Source organism: Panthera uncia (genome assembly GCF_023721935.1).
Source record: "Panthera uncia isolate 11264 chromosome C1 unlocalized genomic scaffold, Puncia_PCG_1.0 HiC_scaffold_3, whole genome shotgun sequence".
In the NCBI taxonomy this organism is placed as follows: domain Eukaryota; kingdom Metazoa; phylum Chordata; class Mammalia; order Carnivora; family Felidae; genus Panthera; species Panthera uncia.
In genome coordinates, this window is record NW_026057584.1 from 38,851,099 (window position 1) to 38,869,469 (window position 18,371).

Here is an 18,371-nt window from a genome sequence, read left to right on the forward strand (position 1 = left end):
TTGGAAGATTATATTATGTGAATTCTTATTTTAAAGAAGAGTAAAACATTGTTGGATATTTGAGCAAACTTATTGATGGAGTGCTTTTGAATTGAGTTGGGATAAAGTGAGATAAAGATACAGAGGAAGAGTAGACTTAATCACACATAGAGGATCACAATCTGAGTAGAGGTTCTATGTTGCACAATATAGAGACTCTGCAAAGGGAAAAGAGTTAAGGAAGGCAAGTCTGGATTGGTAAGGAAGAAGGAATTGATGGATAGTCTTCTGAAATAGTTCGATGACACCAGACGAAGATGGAATCATTCTGGATTATTTTAGTATTTTTTGCCTTTAGGTGTGCATATTGGACAGACTAAGAACCAACCAACAAAGCAAACAAACAATAATTAAAGACCCATGCAATTACCCAAGTGTTCAGAGCCTGGATTTAAAAAGTGGCAGTAGGGCTAGAAGGAAGGGATGATTGTAAGACATTTCTATAAAAAAGCAATAACATAAGATAAACCTGGACTTGGAGAACAAGGAGAAAACCAAGGTGAACTCAAGATACTGATCTTGGAAGATTGGCAAGGCTGCAGGTGAAATTGAAAAATTGGGGAAGAGAAGGTCAGTTTTGGACTGCTGGTTTGGGACAGTAGGGTAGTTAAATGGAAAAGTCATGTAGATACTTGGGCACAAGATAGAAGTATTCGAGTGAGAGAGAACATAGCAGGGAACAAAGACTCAGGACTCATAAGCAGCAAGGTTGTATATGAAGCTTTAAAAGTAGATTGGCCATTGGCATGAGAACTGAGGGGAGAGAACACAAGTAAAGCTTTAAGGAATATCTACAAATGGACAGAAAAGGAAAAAGAGTGAGAGAAGTGTGAGAGAACTAGAAGAATGGGGCCAGGCAGTTGTGCAAGACTGGGAAGGAGATCATTTTAAGAAGGAAGTAATAGCAACATCAAATTCTGAAGAGTAGTTAAGAAAAATAAGAAGTGGGTTAAGGTCATTAGCCATATTAAAGCTATTTCTACGGACTGTGGAAACAGAAGTCAGATTATAGAAGATTCTCAAAGAGATCAAGCGGCAAGGAAATCGAAAATGGATCAAGTAAGTAAAGACCACCCACTTGATGACTTGGGATACGAAAGGAAGGAGAAATGCCATGGAGTTTAGAAGAAAATGTCAATTAAACATTTAATTTAGCAGCTAAGAGATTTGTGAATGATTAAAGGCAGAAGGGAAGGAGTCTGTTTCCATATTTTTTTCTGCATCTACTTTTTAAAAAACAGCCATTGCTTGAATATTCTTTAAAAAAAATACAGCTCCATGCAACTCTTTTAAGAATAATGTTGCTTCAGTTATTAGTATTTGAACGTACATTCCTGTATTGTCCTCTTGAAGTCTTGCCTAGGTGTTTCTTAGAGACAAGGTGGGGCCACCCTAAGGCAGAGTCACACTGCAAGTGGGTCACATCACAGAGCTGCTATGTAGTCAAGATTTAGGACTATGACTTTTCTGTGTTATGGTTTGAAACTTGGGGAACAGGTGCTCCATTTCATGCGTGCTTCTTTATCCTTCATGACCTTGAAAAGCATTCTAATTCTAGCTTTAGCAACCCTTTATTCTGCTGTTTGAATAATAAATGATAAAACATCATCTGTTTTAGTTCTGTGTGTGTAAAAATGGAGTTGTGTGTGTTAATCTCAGAGTTTAATTTACAGCTGTCAGATTATCTTTCATTTTATGACCAATAATACAATTTGACTAAGGGGTTTGAAAAGAAAAAAGTCAGTTGCTGGTGATGAAAATGTTTATCGGAGAATCTATCTGCTATATTGTATGTGTAAATGATGGCCATTATATCATGGTAACTAATCTGTTCTAATTGAGAGTGAATAGTCAGCAAAAATTATTACATAAAGTTAAGCATAATATGTTATACTTCTTGGTTCTTTCTTTTTAAGAATCTGTAGTTTAAAGAAAGATAATTTTCAGATGCTGTCAGCAGAATGATTTAAACCATACCTACACATTTACCATGGATGAGTTCTATCGCCAAAATGCACGTGACAAGTAAGTTGAAGGAAAACTGACGTGGAAATTCATCCAAGTATGTACAGATGTCTGCTTCCGGGAGAGCACTACAAAATGGTTAAAGTGAAGCACTAACAAATATAGTATAGTAGCAACCATGCCTTGTAAGAACCTACGTGGTTTGGGGAGACACATTTCGATGAAGGTTAAGTAGGAATGCTTAATTAAGGAAGGTTAAGTAGGAATGCTTCAATCCAATGATTGAATTGGATAAATATTATAGGTGTTTGGAAGGGTGAGTTCATTTGGGCTGGGAATGTCTGTTCAAGAAAGGATTTGAACTGGACCTTTATGGGGGTAGGAGATGAAATCTAGATTTGTGGAGGAAAAGAGGAAGTCATTCCTTTTAAGGAAAATAGTCCTCACCACATTTTCAGTGCTTCCTCTCCTCTCTCTACTCACAAGCCCATAATAGGAGTAGTCGATCACCTGGTGAGGTCCTAGATTTGACTTGGTCATGTAGAGCCCAGGACAATACAGGTCTAATGACACATGAACTCTTGCAAGAATGCCTTGCAAATGTGGCCCAGGTCACATTCTGTACGTATCACCAACACTTGACAAATACTTCAGAGCACATAATCTAGGCATGTATGATTTATAGGGTCAATTTAAAAAGCACTTCACATGGAAGGAAAAAGGAGGGCCCAGGGAACTGGGAGGGTGTGCTTTTTACCAGGAGCTAAACTAGATGCTTTTCATACATTGTCTGAATCAGCCCCCACAACAATTCTAAAAGGTTGTGATCCCAAGAAGAAAATGATAGTTCAGAGATATAAAGTAACTTGTTTACCTTCACCAGTAGAGACAAAGTCAGGATGTTTTTGAGATATAATTGACATAAAACATTGTATTCATTTCAGTCTTAGTATTACTTGATATATGTATATATTGTGAAATGATTATCAAAGTAAGCTTAGTTAATATCTATCCAAAGCAAGGATTCATACCAGCTGATTCCAGAAAACAGCCTCTTTTCCTATACCGTCCACCTTCCCTAGAGATAGAAAACACATTTCCCCCCTCTAATTACCAGAAGCATTTCAGTGTTGAAGTTACAAGGAAGAAGACTTCTAAGTAGTTACAAGGTCAAATAAAGTATTTGGTAGGCTAAGAATTGTTGGATGGGGTTCACACTCAACCTTTGATCGGGCAAAGAGGACGTCTTACAGTGTGTTCTTTGGAAAGATTACCAAAGTAAATAAAGAGAAAGTATTCTAGCTGCCCCAGGCAATCATGAAAATGCTACATATCTATGTGATTACCTAGCAAAGTCGAACATTTTATTGGGCGCGTAAAAAGTCCAGAGTGAAGTCAGTGCCAACGACCTTTAAGCCACCTAAAAACACTGAGCGTGTTGAAGTACAGCACATTTTCAAAGTCCATAGACATAAAGTCAAGAGTAAAGTTTTTGACACTTTGGCTTACAATGAATATATAACCAGAATTCTTAGGGAGGAAGAACTGATGTTTCTCCAAATAAAAATTGACTGGTTTTTATATTATTACTCCACACTGTCCAAGAAAAAAAGAACTAAGATATCACGTGAAAAGATACCATATCACAAGCATATACAAAATAGCCTTTTAGTAAAATCTGGTTTAGCAAGCAAATCAAGTTACTTTCCAAACGTGTACTTTATTTAAGACTTATTTCTTGATGATTGCAAAAATATCAAAATTTAAAATATTCTATGATTCTATGGTCAAAGAGCACTTCGATAGGAAAAAAGTTCATTTTTTTCTCTCTGGTTTGCAGGTGAATATATCTCCCTCTAGTGTTCAAAGAAATAGAATGCACCCATTTGTGTTTCTCCAGATCTGGTTGTGATTAGTGGAAGGTCAATGTGTGGTAATAAAACAGCATCATTATTTGTTTTTATGGGAAATGGTCCATATATAGCTCAGTATTTTCACAAACAAATACCACATGCATGAATTGTCAACCACATTTTGTAGGGTTCCTTTTGCATCTGAGATATCTGTTGTAACTCTTTGTACTTGCATAACTCTTTGTTAAAGGGTCAACAAAATATGTAATTTTTTAAATTGCAAGTTTCCAGAAAGAGAAAACAAGAGTCTTGGGGCCTGATCCTTGGATCACCTTTCGTTCTGTTTCTATTTACAGTCTCTTGTTTGATGATTTCATCTAATCTCATGGCTTCTATTACCATCTATCTATGGATGAACTTCCAGCCTACACCTTGACCAGAGCTATACCCAGAGTTGTACAGCTCCCTATCTCAACATCTTCCTTGGACATCTAACAGACATCTCGAACTTAACATATTAGAAAATGAAGTTTTTTCTTTTCTTGTACCTTCCATCTACCAAGTAGCTCAGCCAACAAAAAAACCTAAAAGTCATTTTACCATATTCTTATTCCTTACATGTGGTCCATCAACAAATCCTATCAGGTTCCTCCCCGCCCCAAATATATCCCTGATGTCTTCCTTCTCTTCATTTCCATCACTTCCCCCAAGTTTAAGCCACCATTGTTATTTCCCTGACCTACTTCAGTAGGCACCTAATTGGCCTTCCTGCTTCCTTTCTTGCCCCATTTCAATTTATGGTTTCTTTGCCTTATTAAAATAAGATCCTTCCTCACTATGTTCCTGGCTTTGAATGTGTCAAGTTTATTCTTACATTCAGGTCTGAGTCTTACTACCTCACCTGCTTCCTGGGAAAAACATTCCGGACATCACTGAAGGGCTGACTTCTTTTGTCATTCAAGTCGCAGCTCAAATTTCTCCTCCTATGAGAGGCTTTCAGTCTCTCCTGTTACCCCATTTCATTTTATTCACTTTTTGCATTTATTTTAATCATCTGAAATAAACAAACAAAATGCTCTTTTCTTGCTAATTTTCAATTTCTCTCTCCTAGAATAGAAGCTGGGATCTTGGCTGCATCCTCTCTCTCCCATGCCTAGACCAGTGCCTGGCCCACAGCAGGTGTTCAAGAAATATTTGTCAACTAAGCAAGATAAGGAAGATAAGGAGGAGTATAGGTTCACAAAGAGAAAAGGGAATGGGCAGAGAAAAGAATACCAGATGCTGGACTCTGCTTTAAGTTGTACACTCAATTTTTTCAACCTCATACCATGACCCACAAAAATAAAAAGCTGCCACGTTGCTTAAAAGGAGCATGTATAACATATCAGCACTTTTCCCCTCTACACAAGCTACGGTTTCAAAAGAAGGGGGTAAAGAAAATAAGTAGTAACAAATTACAACACAACAAGTCAAAACTCAGCAGCTTATACAATATACTTTACCGGGAAATAAATTTCTGATAAAAAAATTTCCTTAGAATCAGCACAAATTTGGGCATAATATCCTTTTTTCTTCTTCTTCTTTTTTTTTAAAATGTTTATTTTTTTATTTTTGACAGAGAGAGAGACAGAGCATGAGCAGGGGAGGGGCAGAGAGAGAGGGAGACACAGAATCGAAAGCAGGCTCCAGGCTCTGAGCTGCCAGCACAGAGCCCGATGCGGGGCTCGAACTCACCAGCTGTGAGATCATGACCTGAGCCGAAGTCGGACGCTCAACTGACTGAGCCACCCAGGTGCCCCGGGCATAATATCCTTAAGCAAGAATTTGGTTCATGTGTAATAAAATCACTAAAAAACAAAACAAAACAAAAAACCCACCCTGCTCAGCCAGTTAAGCTACGGACTCTTGATTTAGGCTCAGGTTATGATCTCATGATTAGCGAGTTCGAGCCCCACATAGGACTGCACGCTGACAGCGTGAAGCCTGCTTAAGATGCTCTGTCTCCCTCTCTTGCCCCTGCCCCATCACTCTCTCTCTCTCTCTCTCAAAATACATAAACACAAGTTTTTTAAAAGAGAAAAAAACCCACCCAAACCATGAGAGAAAACACAAAATTATACATGCAGCTGAAATTGACACCTAGGGAACCAAAATATCAGCAAGTCAATTTCTGTTCTCCATTTGGTCTTTTATAGTTGGTTAACAGTTTCTTTTCCCAGATAACTTCTCTTGAAGTTCACTTCCAGGTCACCTGGGTGGCTCAGTTGGTTGAGCATCCGACTTTGGCTTAGGTCATGATCTCACGGTTTGTGAGTTCGAGCCTTATATCAGCTCTGTGCTGACTGCTCGGAGCCTGGAGCCTGCTTCAGATTCTGGGTCTCCCTCTCTCTGCCCCTTCCCTGCCCATGCTCTGTCTCTCTTTCAAAAATAAATTAAAAAACATTTAAAAAATTTAAAGTGAACTTCCATATTTTTAGATTAGTAAATCAAAAGCATACATATATCTCTACCCAAGTTAAACACTATGTGCATAAGGGAATCTTTCAAGGAGATAAGTAATAGAGTGATAAAGTGCCTTTCTATAATTTGAGGGATCCAATGGTCTAACACATCTAAGCTAAAATTCATTCCTAACGATTTTTGAAATGTATCGGATTTTGTCAGGGTTTTGACTGGTGAGGACAGGGGATGACATCTCGGCTGTGGTCTTGTTGGTGATAGTACTGATTACTGTGAGAATTACTAGGGAAATTCAGTCCCAGGAGTGACATTTCTCTTGCTTGACAGGGATCACAATAAGGGACAAATACGAAAGAATTGTCTGCCAATTTTTATAAAACTGTTTTTTCTTCCATAACTCTGGCAAAGGTGCCCCACAGAAGACACGTTTGTTTGTTTATTTATTTTTAAAGGGTAGAAATATTGCTTTATTTGAGAAACTTACATCCAAATTACTTCTACGTGCTTTCAAAAATCCTAACGAGCATCCAAGAAGAAAACATACACAGCTTCCACAACAATAAGAACAAAAAACTGGGGTTGACGATTGCCCCAAATGACATTTCCTAAAAGAAAAATATATTAACCTTTCTTTTTTTGAGTCAGGGTAAGTGAAATGCACACATAATAAATACCATTTTCTTACTTTTACAGGGAGTAAAGACTGTGATCATGTTTTTTTATGAATATTAAATATGAAATACAAAATCCACTCTTCTGAGCAAGATGGGGAAAAAAACCCATTCTTTAACATTTTAGTTCTCATGCAATGAGAACGGAACCAAAGGTCTATTGAATCCGCCTTTTCGATTCATATACTGCCTGTACTTCCTCTTCTGAGATACATTTATGGCATAGGCATTTATTTACAGAGCCGTCCACCTTTTTCCCTCTTGTGGAGTCCAAAGAGGCAAATCCCATTAACTTCACCATTTCGATTTCTTCCTCTGTTTTGCCCTCTAAGCCCTCCTCAGTAATCTGACGTTCTTTGCTCTTTGTTTCTTTCTTTCTTTTCCTCATCTCTTCTTTCTTTTAGTGGAGAAGGGGAAGGAGATGTGGATCTATGCCGTCTTGGGGATCTGGAGCCTCTTCTGTGCGGAGATCCAGAGCGGCTCCGTCGAGGATCTCTCTCCCGGGACCGGGACCTTTCTCGGCGCCTGCGATCTCTCTTACGAGATGTGGACCGGGACCGCCTGCGCTCCCTCCGTGGAGAACGGCTGCGTTACGACCCGTTGGGAATCGTCAGAAGACAAGTTTAGAATTCTGTGAATGAGCAAGTGACCACCCAGAGGAGCTAGAAATGGAGGTCTAGCAGAAAAAACATAGAAAGTCAGAACACTGGATGGTTGTTCATTTCTACTATGACTTTTGCGGTGGAGTGAACGGACGGTGAGAAGAGCAGAGGATGGAAGGAGGAAAATTTGCAGATGGGGAGAAGGGTGGAAAGTGAATGGGCCTTTTCAGGGTCATCCCTGTTGAGACGGTTGCTGTGAATCCATCTGTCCCCTGCTGGCCTGTTTGTGTGGACCAGTACTCTGCAAGAAGCAATCCAGTTGATGTTGGCTTTCTATCAAGAATGCCAAATTCCTTTTAAATACCTGGGAACTGCTGGGAACAGTTCTATTGGCAGCACACGGGCAGCCACTTAAACCAATCCCACCTTCACATCTCGTGGTTAGCATCGCCTGTGGTATAAGCCCTCCAGCTAATGTTTTAGCTTCTCATGCTTTTACCTTTTAAGTAGGTTTTTGTTTCTTTTTGGCTGAAGAATCAACTTTCTAGTATTCTACTGGCTTTCAGATCTTTTCACTGTACCCCTGGGCTACGAAAACACACTATATCTTCAACCCATTCTTGGAACTCTACCCCTACCTCCAGGTTTTTACTGTAATTTATCTCCTTGAAGGCTCTGTTTCTACGTGGGATTTTCCATTCTTCCACATTCCAAGTTCAGGAGATGGGGTCTACAATATTTATCATCTGTTTTCCAGCAGAGTTATTACTAATTTTAGGCTCATAACATCTCTCCTACCTCATTCATTGAGGACTTCAGCTCACAGTTTTCCCCTCCACTCTGCTTACCTCAGCATCCATGGGAACAGCTATAGCCTTAGCTAAAGTGAAACTCCTTAATCAAGCTTAGTTCCTTGACCTTTCATGACCAAAGTCCTTCACTACAGGCACCCATTTCCATGGCCACATGGGGGACCGTGTCAATGCCTGGAATTGTACTTCTGAAATTGCAGCGTCAATACCCTCACTCCTATTCTTTCTGCTTCGACAGCAGTTTCTCCCGCCACGTCTCTCTCTCACTGAGATGCCCACCTATCCTATTTAAGAGCTCCTTTATTGCCACTGAATAGCCTTTTCTTCCTTTATTGATTTTAGGTTCTGAGATTCTTAATTTCAACTTCACTCTTTTCAGAGTCTCCATTCTCTTGCTCTGTTGTTGTTGAAGGAGGTCATCAAAGGGCCACAAACTGGACCCAGGCATCTGGAGGCTCCTTTTAGCCCCCCTCCCCCACCTTGGAATGCACGTTCTGCCCATGTTTTCCATGCTTTCTACAGCTGACACCGTTTACAAGGATGTCAAATGAGGGAGCAATCTGCTGTTGAGCCCATCTGGATGTGACTGAACCTTGTTAAGGCCTCTATATAAACTGAAGATTCTAGCGGGCGGGTGGGTGTGGAAATCTGTTCGTCTTATGGCTGTGGGAAAGCAAGTCTAGTACGTAAGTTCCCTTGCATGTGAAACCTGTCACCTACCAATCTGGGATGACGTGCCTCTTCCCTGTGTGGGGGCCAGTTTGTGAGCCAATAGTTATCCTTCTGTCATACCAGCCTGGGAAATGTGTCATATGTTGGTTTTCTTTGAACCTGAGCCTGGTCTGTTGAATGTCTTTGGAGTTCAGATTTTTGTCACTACTAATTCGGAGGCTTCAACTTCAAATGATCTTTCCTGTATGTCCTTGATCACTTCCATTCTCTCTGCTTTCCTGCCAAGTAGTTATCTTAAAACTTCATTCTGCTCCAATTTTTCACTAACCCCTGACTCCTATCTTTCTTCTTTTTCTTTTTAAATGTTTTTATTATTCATTTTTGAAAGAGAGAGCATGAGCAGGGGAGGGGCAGAGAGAGAGAGGGAGACACACAATCTGAGGCAGCTCCAGGCTCTGAGCTGTCAGCACAGAGCCCAATGTGGGGCTCAAACCCACAAACTGAGATCATGACCTGGGTTGAAGTCAGAAGCTTAACCGACTGAGACACCCAGGCGCCCCCCATTTTTTTCTTAATTGGTGTATAATTAACATGCACTGTTAGGTTAGCTTCAGGTGTACAACATTTATTGAACGATTCCATGCATTACTCTGTGGTCATCACGGGAAGCAGAGTCACTATCTGTCACCGTACAACATTATTCCAATATTGTTGACTGTATTCCCCATGCTCTTTCATCTCCATGACTTACTTTATAACTGGTAGTTTGTACCTATTAATTCCCTTTATTTCACCCATCCTCCCATCACCCTTCCTTCTGGCAACCGCCAGTTTGCTCTCAGTATTAAAAAAGTCTACTTTTTGGTTTGTTTCTTCATTTGTTCTGTTTTTTAGATTCCACATAAAGTGAAATCCTATAGTATTTATCTTCCTCATTTTACTTAGCATATCTCTTCTAGGTTCATCCACGCTGTCACAGATGGCAAGATTTTATCTTTTATAAAAATTTTTTTAAAGCTTAGTTTGAGAGAAGGTAGAGTGAGGGGGGTGGGGGGAGAGAATCACAAGTAGGCTCTGCATTGTCAGCCTGGAGTCTGATGTGGGCCTTGAACCCACGAAACTGTGAGACCATGACCTGAGCCGAAACCAAGAGTTGGACTCTTAACCTACTGAGCCACCCAGGTGCCCCAAGATCTTATCTTTTTTATGGTCAATTAATATTCCATTGTATATAGATACTATGTCTTTTTTATCCATCTATTGATGGACACTTTGGTTTCTATATTTTGGCTATTGTAAGTAATGCTGCTATAAACATAGGGGTGTGTATGTTAATTAGCAAAGGAGGCAAGAATATACAGCGGGGAAAAGACTGTCTCTCCAATAAATGGTGCTGGGGGGTGCCTGGGTGGTTCAATTGGCTAAGTGTCTGACTTTGGCTCAGGTTATGATCTCACATCTCCTGTGAGTTCAAGCCCTGTGTCAGGCTCTCTGCTGTCATCGCGGAGCCTGCTTCGGGTCCTATTTCCTTCTCTCTCTGCCCATCCTCAGCTCATGCTTTCAGTCTTAAAAGTAAATAAAAACATCAAAAAAATTATGCTGGGAAAACTGGACCACTTTCTGACACCATACACAAAAATAAACTCAAAGTGGACTAAAGTCCTAAATGTGAGACCTGAAAGCATAAAACTTTTAGGAGAAAACATAGGCAGTAATCTCTGTGACACCAGCCATAGCAACATTTTTCGAGACAAATCTTTGGCAAGAGAGCTACAAACGTCAACTCTTGGGACTACACAGAAATAAAAATCTTTTGCATAACAAAGGAAACCATCGGGCAATGTACTGAATGGGAGAAGATCCTTGCAAATGATAGAAAAGTTATTCTTCAAATATATAAAGAACTTCAATTATTCAACACCAAAAATGTTTTTGATTTAAAAAATGGACAGAGGACCTGAATAAACCTTTCCCAAAGAAGACCTACAGACGGATCACAGACACATGGAAAAGTGCTCAACATCCCTAATCACCAGAGAAATGTGAATCAAAACCACATGAGCTACACCTGTCAGAATAACTAGACTAAAAGACCTGCAAGAACAAGTGTTGGTGAAGATGTGGAGAAAAAGGAACCCTCTTGCACTGTTGGGAATGCAAACTGGTGCAGCCACTGTGGAAAACAGTATGGAGTATCCTCAAAAAGTTAAAAATAGAACTACCATAAATCCAGTAATCTCACCTCTTACCAAAGGACACAAAAACACTGATTCAAATATATGCACCTCTATGTTTATTGTAGCATTATCTACAATAGCCAAGATATGGAAACTTCAGTAGTTAGCAGATGATATTGCTTCCTACAGAAAAGCGTTTTATTCTGCTAGTTTTGAGATTTAGGCACAGAGAGTTAAAGAAGGGGTTATGGCAGGGGTTCAAGCACCTAGTTAAGTTAGAAGAGGATAGAAATGTGATGATCAGTAATCAAAGGCTATTATTCACTTCTCAAGACAGAAGAAGCACCCTCTCTGCCTTCAGCTGTTCGGTGGGTGCACAGCACTGGCTCAGAGGCGCCACCGAGTGCCCTGGAAAGTGCCTCCTGCAGGATCCCACTACCAGTTCCCTAGGTGCTGTCCCAGGAGCAACGATGACCGGAAACGGAGCCTGAGAAGGTCTGTTGCTTAGCAACCAATGCTGCAGGACGCTAGACCGTCTCTGCGCTGAGGGAGCAGAGGCTTCAGGCTGGGTCCCGGGCTGCCACTTCTCTTGCCTGAGGGGCGCCGGGCTGCAGCGATAGTGAAGCCACTAGGTGACTCGAACGCGACCTCACAGCCATGAGCAGCGAGCAGGTGAGATGGTACTCCTCGCCGGCTGGCCCCGCAGCGAAGCTTCCTTCCTATCTCAGAAGCGATCGAAGCCTGGTCCTCCAGGTTCCCCAGTCGTGATCCTGTAGGGTACAGCTTCCTTCACCCTAGTTACATCTGGGATATTGAGCGCTTTTCGTAAAAACCCTTAAGTGTTTTCTTCCCAACCGTTCGTCCTTGATGTTGTCATGACAACCAACCATTTTAGCCCAGCGGTGCGCTAGCAGTTAAAACTACAGCTCCAGAGTGTCCCCAGCTCACGGTGGGGGGAAGCTGCGTGGGGAGTTGCAGTGGGTCTAGGCTCTCTAGGGTTGGAATCCAAGCCCTTTCCTAGCTGTGAGACGTGGGGGAAATCACTTTACCTTTCTAAGCTTTTCTCCCTTTTTATGCAGGGGGGCAGAAGGGAAGGGGCATCAGAACTTTCCCCATTTTTGAGGTTGTGAAATTCAAACCAGTATGTGAGAGGGTTTGGTAAGTGGCATATGGAATTTCTTAGGAAAATATCTCCAGGACAGGTAATAAAAGATGCATGTTGCAATACCTACTTTCCAGAACTTTCTTTATTGAACTTAAGAGCAACTGTAAACAAAAGAAATGCAGAACAATGGCCAACTTTTTAATGCGGGAACAGAATGGGAAGGAGTTAAGCACGGGCATGATTCTGGCTAGCGAGAAAAACAATTTTAACTCTCTAAATGAATATGGAAAAGGCTCCTTAAGTATGGTGGTACTGAATGAAAAACAGTTGCTGGAAAGCCTGTGGATTTTGCATGGTTTCTTTGTTATAACACTAAACTATAATTTTTTTTTTTTCAATGCTTCATGCTTTTTTTTTTTTTGTAGTGTTAGTTTATTGAGGAAAGGATGTTAAAAAGTAATTTATTCCCCTATCCATTGGGTTGTAGATTACTAACAAAATGTCAATCCTAATTGATTAATCAAATAATGCCTAAGTGATCAAGAAAACCTAGTTTTGGCATTTTATTGAAATGTGTAATAAACTGAAAACTAAGAAACAGACATTGATTCACTTACCATATAATTAGTAATTAGTGGTAAAAGAACAAATGATAAACAAAAAACAACAACAAAATTATTTAGGTAGCTAAAAACCTGAGCGATTAGATTAATAGAGTGTACTAGTGATTGTGAGTGATCCTATAATCACAAAGTCCTTTTAAAAATATTTACCATCGATATGCATTAAGCAACTTATTCGCATGTTGCTCTTAACAGGCTTTGGCCTGATCTTGAACCATAGCCTATGTTGTTGAAATTTAAAACACATATTTATCATATTGCAGTGGTATTTCTGAGCTATTATTTTCCAAAGCCCCAAGCTGACCAATTTACAACTAAAAAATATCCAGTGAAAACCTATTGGCAGTTAGGTTTTAAATTTTGCTTTATCTTAATAAAAGTGATGTTTGGAAATGACTTCCCTTATCCCTTCCCCACTCTCCCCTAAAGGGACCTATATTATTGAAGAGGCATTATTGGGATCTTGAAAGAAAGTTACGTGACCCCATCTAGGATTATTTCCATTTTTTTAAACACCATTTTTAAACAGCAGAGGTCCCTCTCTCACTGCTTTGGTTGTTTGGTAATTTTAAAACTCTTGGTACTCTCATTTATGCTAATTTCAAATGCAGTTTTCCTTTTGAAAGGATAAAAGCTTTTACATTTTAACCTAAAACAAATGGAATGGATTAAACTTTTGGAAATGCCATTCTTATGTGACATTTACTTATGTATTCATTTAGTTTGAAAAAGTGAGCAGGTGGTAAATCATATTTGCTGAAGGAGATTTTAACACATTCATCTCATTAGTGGAAGTTTGAGAGTGACAAGGCATTTTTCAGGAATAGCAGTCTGAGCTCTTAAGTTAGCTCTTTAAGAGAAACATAAATCCCTTGCAACTGCTCATTTCAATTTTAAAATTAAAACATAAAGTAAGACATTTGAGCTTCATTGAAGAACTTTCAAGGGTCTTAATATGCAAAGATCAGGGAGTGCCCCACAAATCGACTATATATGGTGGGCAGGTAAGGAGGAAAAAGCTGTCAACTCCTCTCTACCCAAGCACTTTTTCTAAGTGTTAAATCAAGTACTGTAATTGTGCATTTATAGGATGCTCATTCAGTTTTCCTAAATATCTTCTTCATGTCCTTGCTTAAAGAGGAGGTCAGAGTAAAAACAGTTTGATATGAGGCCCACCTAGGTGATCACTTTGATAACCATAATGCAAATCTGTGACAATTATGTTAAATCAACCCTGATAAATTTTGAGATATTGTTTTAACCAGACAACTTCATGAGATTGTTGATTTAACCTGATACATTCGCAGGTTCTGGTCATTTGATCAGAGTGGTTAAACTTAGATTATGCCAGATTTATGACCTCCCGTCCGATAGACAAGTAGTTGAAAATTAAAATCAAAACGAAATGCAAAGCCAGACTACTTAAGGAAGGTCTAGACTCCTTAGCAATTTTAATTTTAGTAAAGTTCTGTTCGTTAGGATCCCACCAGAAAACAGATGACCATCTCAAAGGGATTTAATTGAAGAAAACCTACAAAGAGACCCTTTGCAGTGGTGTGGGTAAGGTTAAGGCAAAGAGCCAACGAGGTTGAGGAGGCCCTTAAAGATTAACAGCAATACGAAGTCATTAACATTCCTAGGCCTGATCAGGAATTGCCGTTTACTGTTTATCATTTCAATTATACTTACATTATCTAAAATCTGGTATGAGGTGGGGGTTTGGAATGGTAGCTTCCTGATAGCTGAGCTCTGGAAGAATTCAGCTACTAACAGAACTATGGGAAACAGGACATACTAGGAAAGAAATATCCAAAACGCTCTCCCCTCCTGCTCTCTAGTGTCCTACTGGTGCTTCCCATTGCTTAATCCCCACCAGATTCGGCCTTTCAGGCAGAAAACAAGGGTAAAAAAAAAAAAAAAAAAAGGCATGGAGACTGGACTGGGCCAAACAAAGCCAAACCATCACAGAAATTACAAGTAGATGCAGCTTTCATAGACCTTTCCATGTTGACAAAGCAGTTGGGATAAAAAGTTTGTAAGTCTCGTGCAGATGCTATGATTCATTTTCCTATTCAAAATCTTCATACCTAAAAATCTCATGAAAGATGTAGAAGATGCTTAGGAAGAATATTATGAAATGATTTTGAAGGATACACTCCCAGGATCTGAATGAAGAAGCATTGTATTCATGAAAAAAGAAGAGTCAGTATCCTAATTATGTCAGCTTCCTTCACGTTATTCTAGAAATTCAGTGTATTTTTATCAAAATTCCCAAAAGTTTTAGGCAACATTGATGTTAAAATTCACCTGGTAGAAAAAAGGTCAAGATTGTCCATGGTAATTTTTTTTTATTGAGATGTGGTTGACATACAATGTTATATTAGTTTTAGGTGTACAAGATAGTGATTCAACAAGTTTATATCTTATGCTTACCACAAGCATAGCTACCATCTGTCACCATAAAACACTATTACAATACCATTGACTATATTCCCTATGCTGTACTTTTTATTCTCAGGACTTCACATAACTGGAAACATGTGTCTCCCATTCCCCTTCACCCATTTTGCCCATCCCCTACTGCCCTCCTTTCTGGCCACCTTTCTGGTATTTTTGGGTCTGTTTCTTCTTTTTGTTTGTTTTTTCTTTTTTTGTGTCCTGTCTAACTTATTTCACTTAGCATAATATTCTTTAGGTCCATCCACGATGTTGCAAATGGCAAGATCTCCTTTTTTAACAATTGAGTTGTATTTTATTGTGTATTTGTGTATGTATACCACAACTTTATCCACTCATATATGGATGGACACTAGGGTTGCTTCCATATCTTGGCTATTGTAAATAATGCTTCAATAAACATAGAGGTACATATATCTTTTCAAATTGGTGTTTGCATTTTCTTTGGGTGAATACCCAGTATCAGAATAGATGGATCATAATGGATTTGACTTTTTGAGGAAACTCCATACTGTTTTCTGTAGTGGCTGTACCAATTTACATTCCATCAATAGTGCACAAGCATTCTTTTTCTTCACATATTCACCACTTATTTTTGTGTTTTTCATTTCAGCCATTCTGACAGGTGTAAGGTGATGTCTCAATGCGGTTTTGATTTGAATTTCTCTGATTAGTGATGTTAAGCACTTTTTCATTCATGTTGGTCATTTGTGTGTCCTCTTTGGCAAAGTGCTTATTTAGGTCCTCTATTTTTTTTTTTACGTTTATTTGTTTTGAGAGAGAGAAAGAGAGCACGAGTGGGGGACAGAAAGAGAGAGAGGGAGAGAGAGAATCTCAAGCAGGTTCCATACCATCAGCCCAGAGCCCAATGTGGGGCTTAAACCCATGAGATCATGACCTGAAACCCATGTGAGATCATGACCTGAGCTGAAATCAAGACTTGGATGCTTAACTGAGTAAGCCACCCAGGTATCTCTGCCTATTTTTTTAAAAATTGGATAGGTGTTTGTTTGTTTGTTTCTTTCTTTCTTTTTTTTTTTGGTGTTGAGTTGTAGAAGCTCTTTATATACTTTGGGTATTAATCCCTTATTGATAAATCATTTGCAAGTATCTTCCATTTAGTGGGCTGCTTTTTTTGTTTTGTTGATGGTTTCCTTCACTGTGCAAAAACTTTTTATTTGTGTAGTCCTAGGAGTTGATTTTTGTTTTTGTTTCCTTTGCCTGAGGAGACATATCTAGAGAAATGTTGCTAAAGCCAATGCCAAAGAGATTATTGCCTATGTTTTCTTCTAAAAGTTTTGTGTTTTCAGGTCTGACATTTAGGTGTTTAATCTGTTTGAAATTTATTTCTGTGTGTGGTGTAAGAAAGTGGTCCAGTTTCATTATTTTGCATGTAGATGTCCAGTTTTCCCAGCAGTCTTTATTTATTGAAGAGGTAGTCTTTTCCTCATTGTGTATTCTTGCCTCCTTTGTTGTAGATTAATTTAACATAAGGCATGGGTTTATTTCTGGGCCCTTTGTTCCATTGATTTGTGTGTCCATTTTTCTTAGTATCATAGAGTTTTAATTACTACAGCTTTATATTATATGGCTGTATAATTGTGATTCCTCTAACTTTGTTCCTTAAGATTGCTTTGGCTGTTATGGTCTATTGTGATTCCATACAAATTTTAGTATTGTTCTAGTTCTGTGAAAAATACTACTGTTTTTTTTGATAGGAATTACACTGAATCTGTAGATTGCTTTGGATAGTATGAGCATTTTAAGAATAATCTTTCCAGTCAGTGAGCATGAAATATCTTTCCATTTGTGTCATCTTCAAGTTTTTTCATTAATATTTTAATTTTCAGAGTACAGGTCTTTCACCTCCTTGGTTAAGTTTATTCCTAGGTATTTTATTATTTTTTGGTACAATTATAAATGGAGTTGTTTTCTTAATTTCTCTTTATGCTATTTATTAGAGTAGAGAAATGCAATGGATTTTTGTGTATTAATTTTGTATCCTGCAACTTTAGTGAATTCACTTATTCTAATAGTTTTTGGTGGAGTCCTTAGGGTTTTTTATATATAGTATCACGTCATCTGCAAACAGTGAGTTTTATTTCATCTTTACCAATTTGGATGTCTTACATTTTTCTTGTCTGATTGCTATGGCTAGAACTTCTGGTACTATATTGAATAAAAATGGTGAGAGTATACACACTTGTTCCTGATCATAGGGGAAAAGCTGTTTTTACCAGTGAGTATGATGTTAGCTTTAGGTTTTTCACATATGGCCCTTATTTGTTGAGGTTTGTTTCCTCTAAACCTACCTTGTTGAGTGTTCTTATCATGAATTGTTGCTGACTTTTGTCAAATGCTTTTTCTGCATCTATTGAGATTATATGCTTTTTATCCCTTGCTTCACTGAAGTGGTGTATCATGTTGATTTCTGAATATTGAACTATTCTTACTTCCCAAGAATAAAGCCCACTTGACTGTGGTAAATGATCCTTTTAATGAATTGTCGAATGTGGTTTGCTGACATTTTGTTGAGGCCTTTGCCTCTGTGTCATCAGGGATATTCGCCTGTTGCCTTCTTATAGTGTTTTTGTCTGGTTTTTGTATCAGGGTACCACTTCTTTTATAGAAGGTACTTGAAAGCTTTCTTCCCCCGCCCCTCCTTTTTTTTTGATAGTTTGAGAATAGGCATTGAATCTTCTCTCTTCTTTAAATGTTTGGTAGAATTCACGTGTGAATACATCCGTTGGATTTTTGTTGGTTTTTTTTTTTTTATTCAATTTCATTATTAGTAATTGGTCTATTCAGGTTTTCTATTTCTTCCTGATTCAGTTTTAGAAGATGGTGTGTTTCTAGGAATTCGTTCATTTCTTCTAGGTTGTGTAATTTGTTGGCATAATCTTTCATGGTGTTCTCTTATAATTTGTTGTATTTC

General features: G+C 38.8%; 1 protein-coding gene and 1 pseudogene across 1 annotated transcript in view; one reads left to right on the top strand and one right to left on the bottom strand.

Annotated features, from left to right (window-relative positions):
- Positions 1–7,111: 7,111 nt before the first annotated feature.
- LOC125911377 (U4/U6.U5 small nuclear ribonucleoprotein 27 kDa protein-like) lies at positions 7,112–9,872 on the bottom strand (annotated as a pseudogene).
- Positions 9,873–10,083: 211 nt separating this feature from the next.
- The window catches only part of DNAH7 (dynein axonemal heavy chain 7), a 267,164-nt gene continuing 258,876 nt past the window's right edge, over positions 10,084–18,371 (top strand). The window contains exon 1 of the mRNA XM_049615226.1: positions 10,084–11,923. Within this exon, the coding sequence (XP_049471183.1) occupies positions 11,909–11,923 (15 nt within the window). The 5' untranslated portion in view covers positions 10,084–11,908. The remainder of the gene's footprint in view (positions 11,924–18,371) is intronic.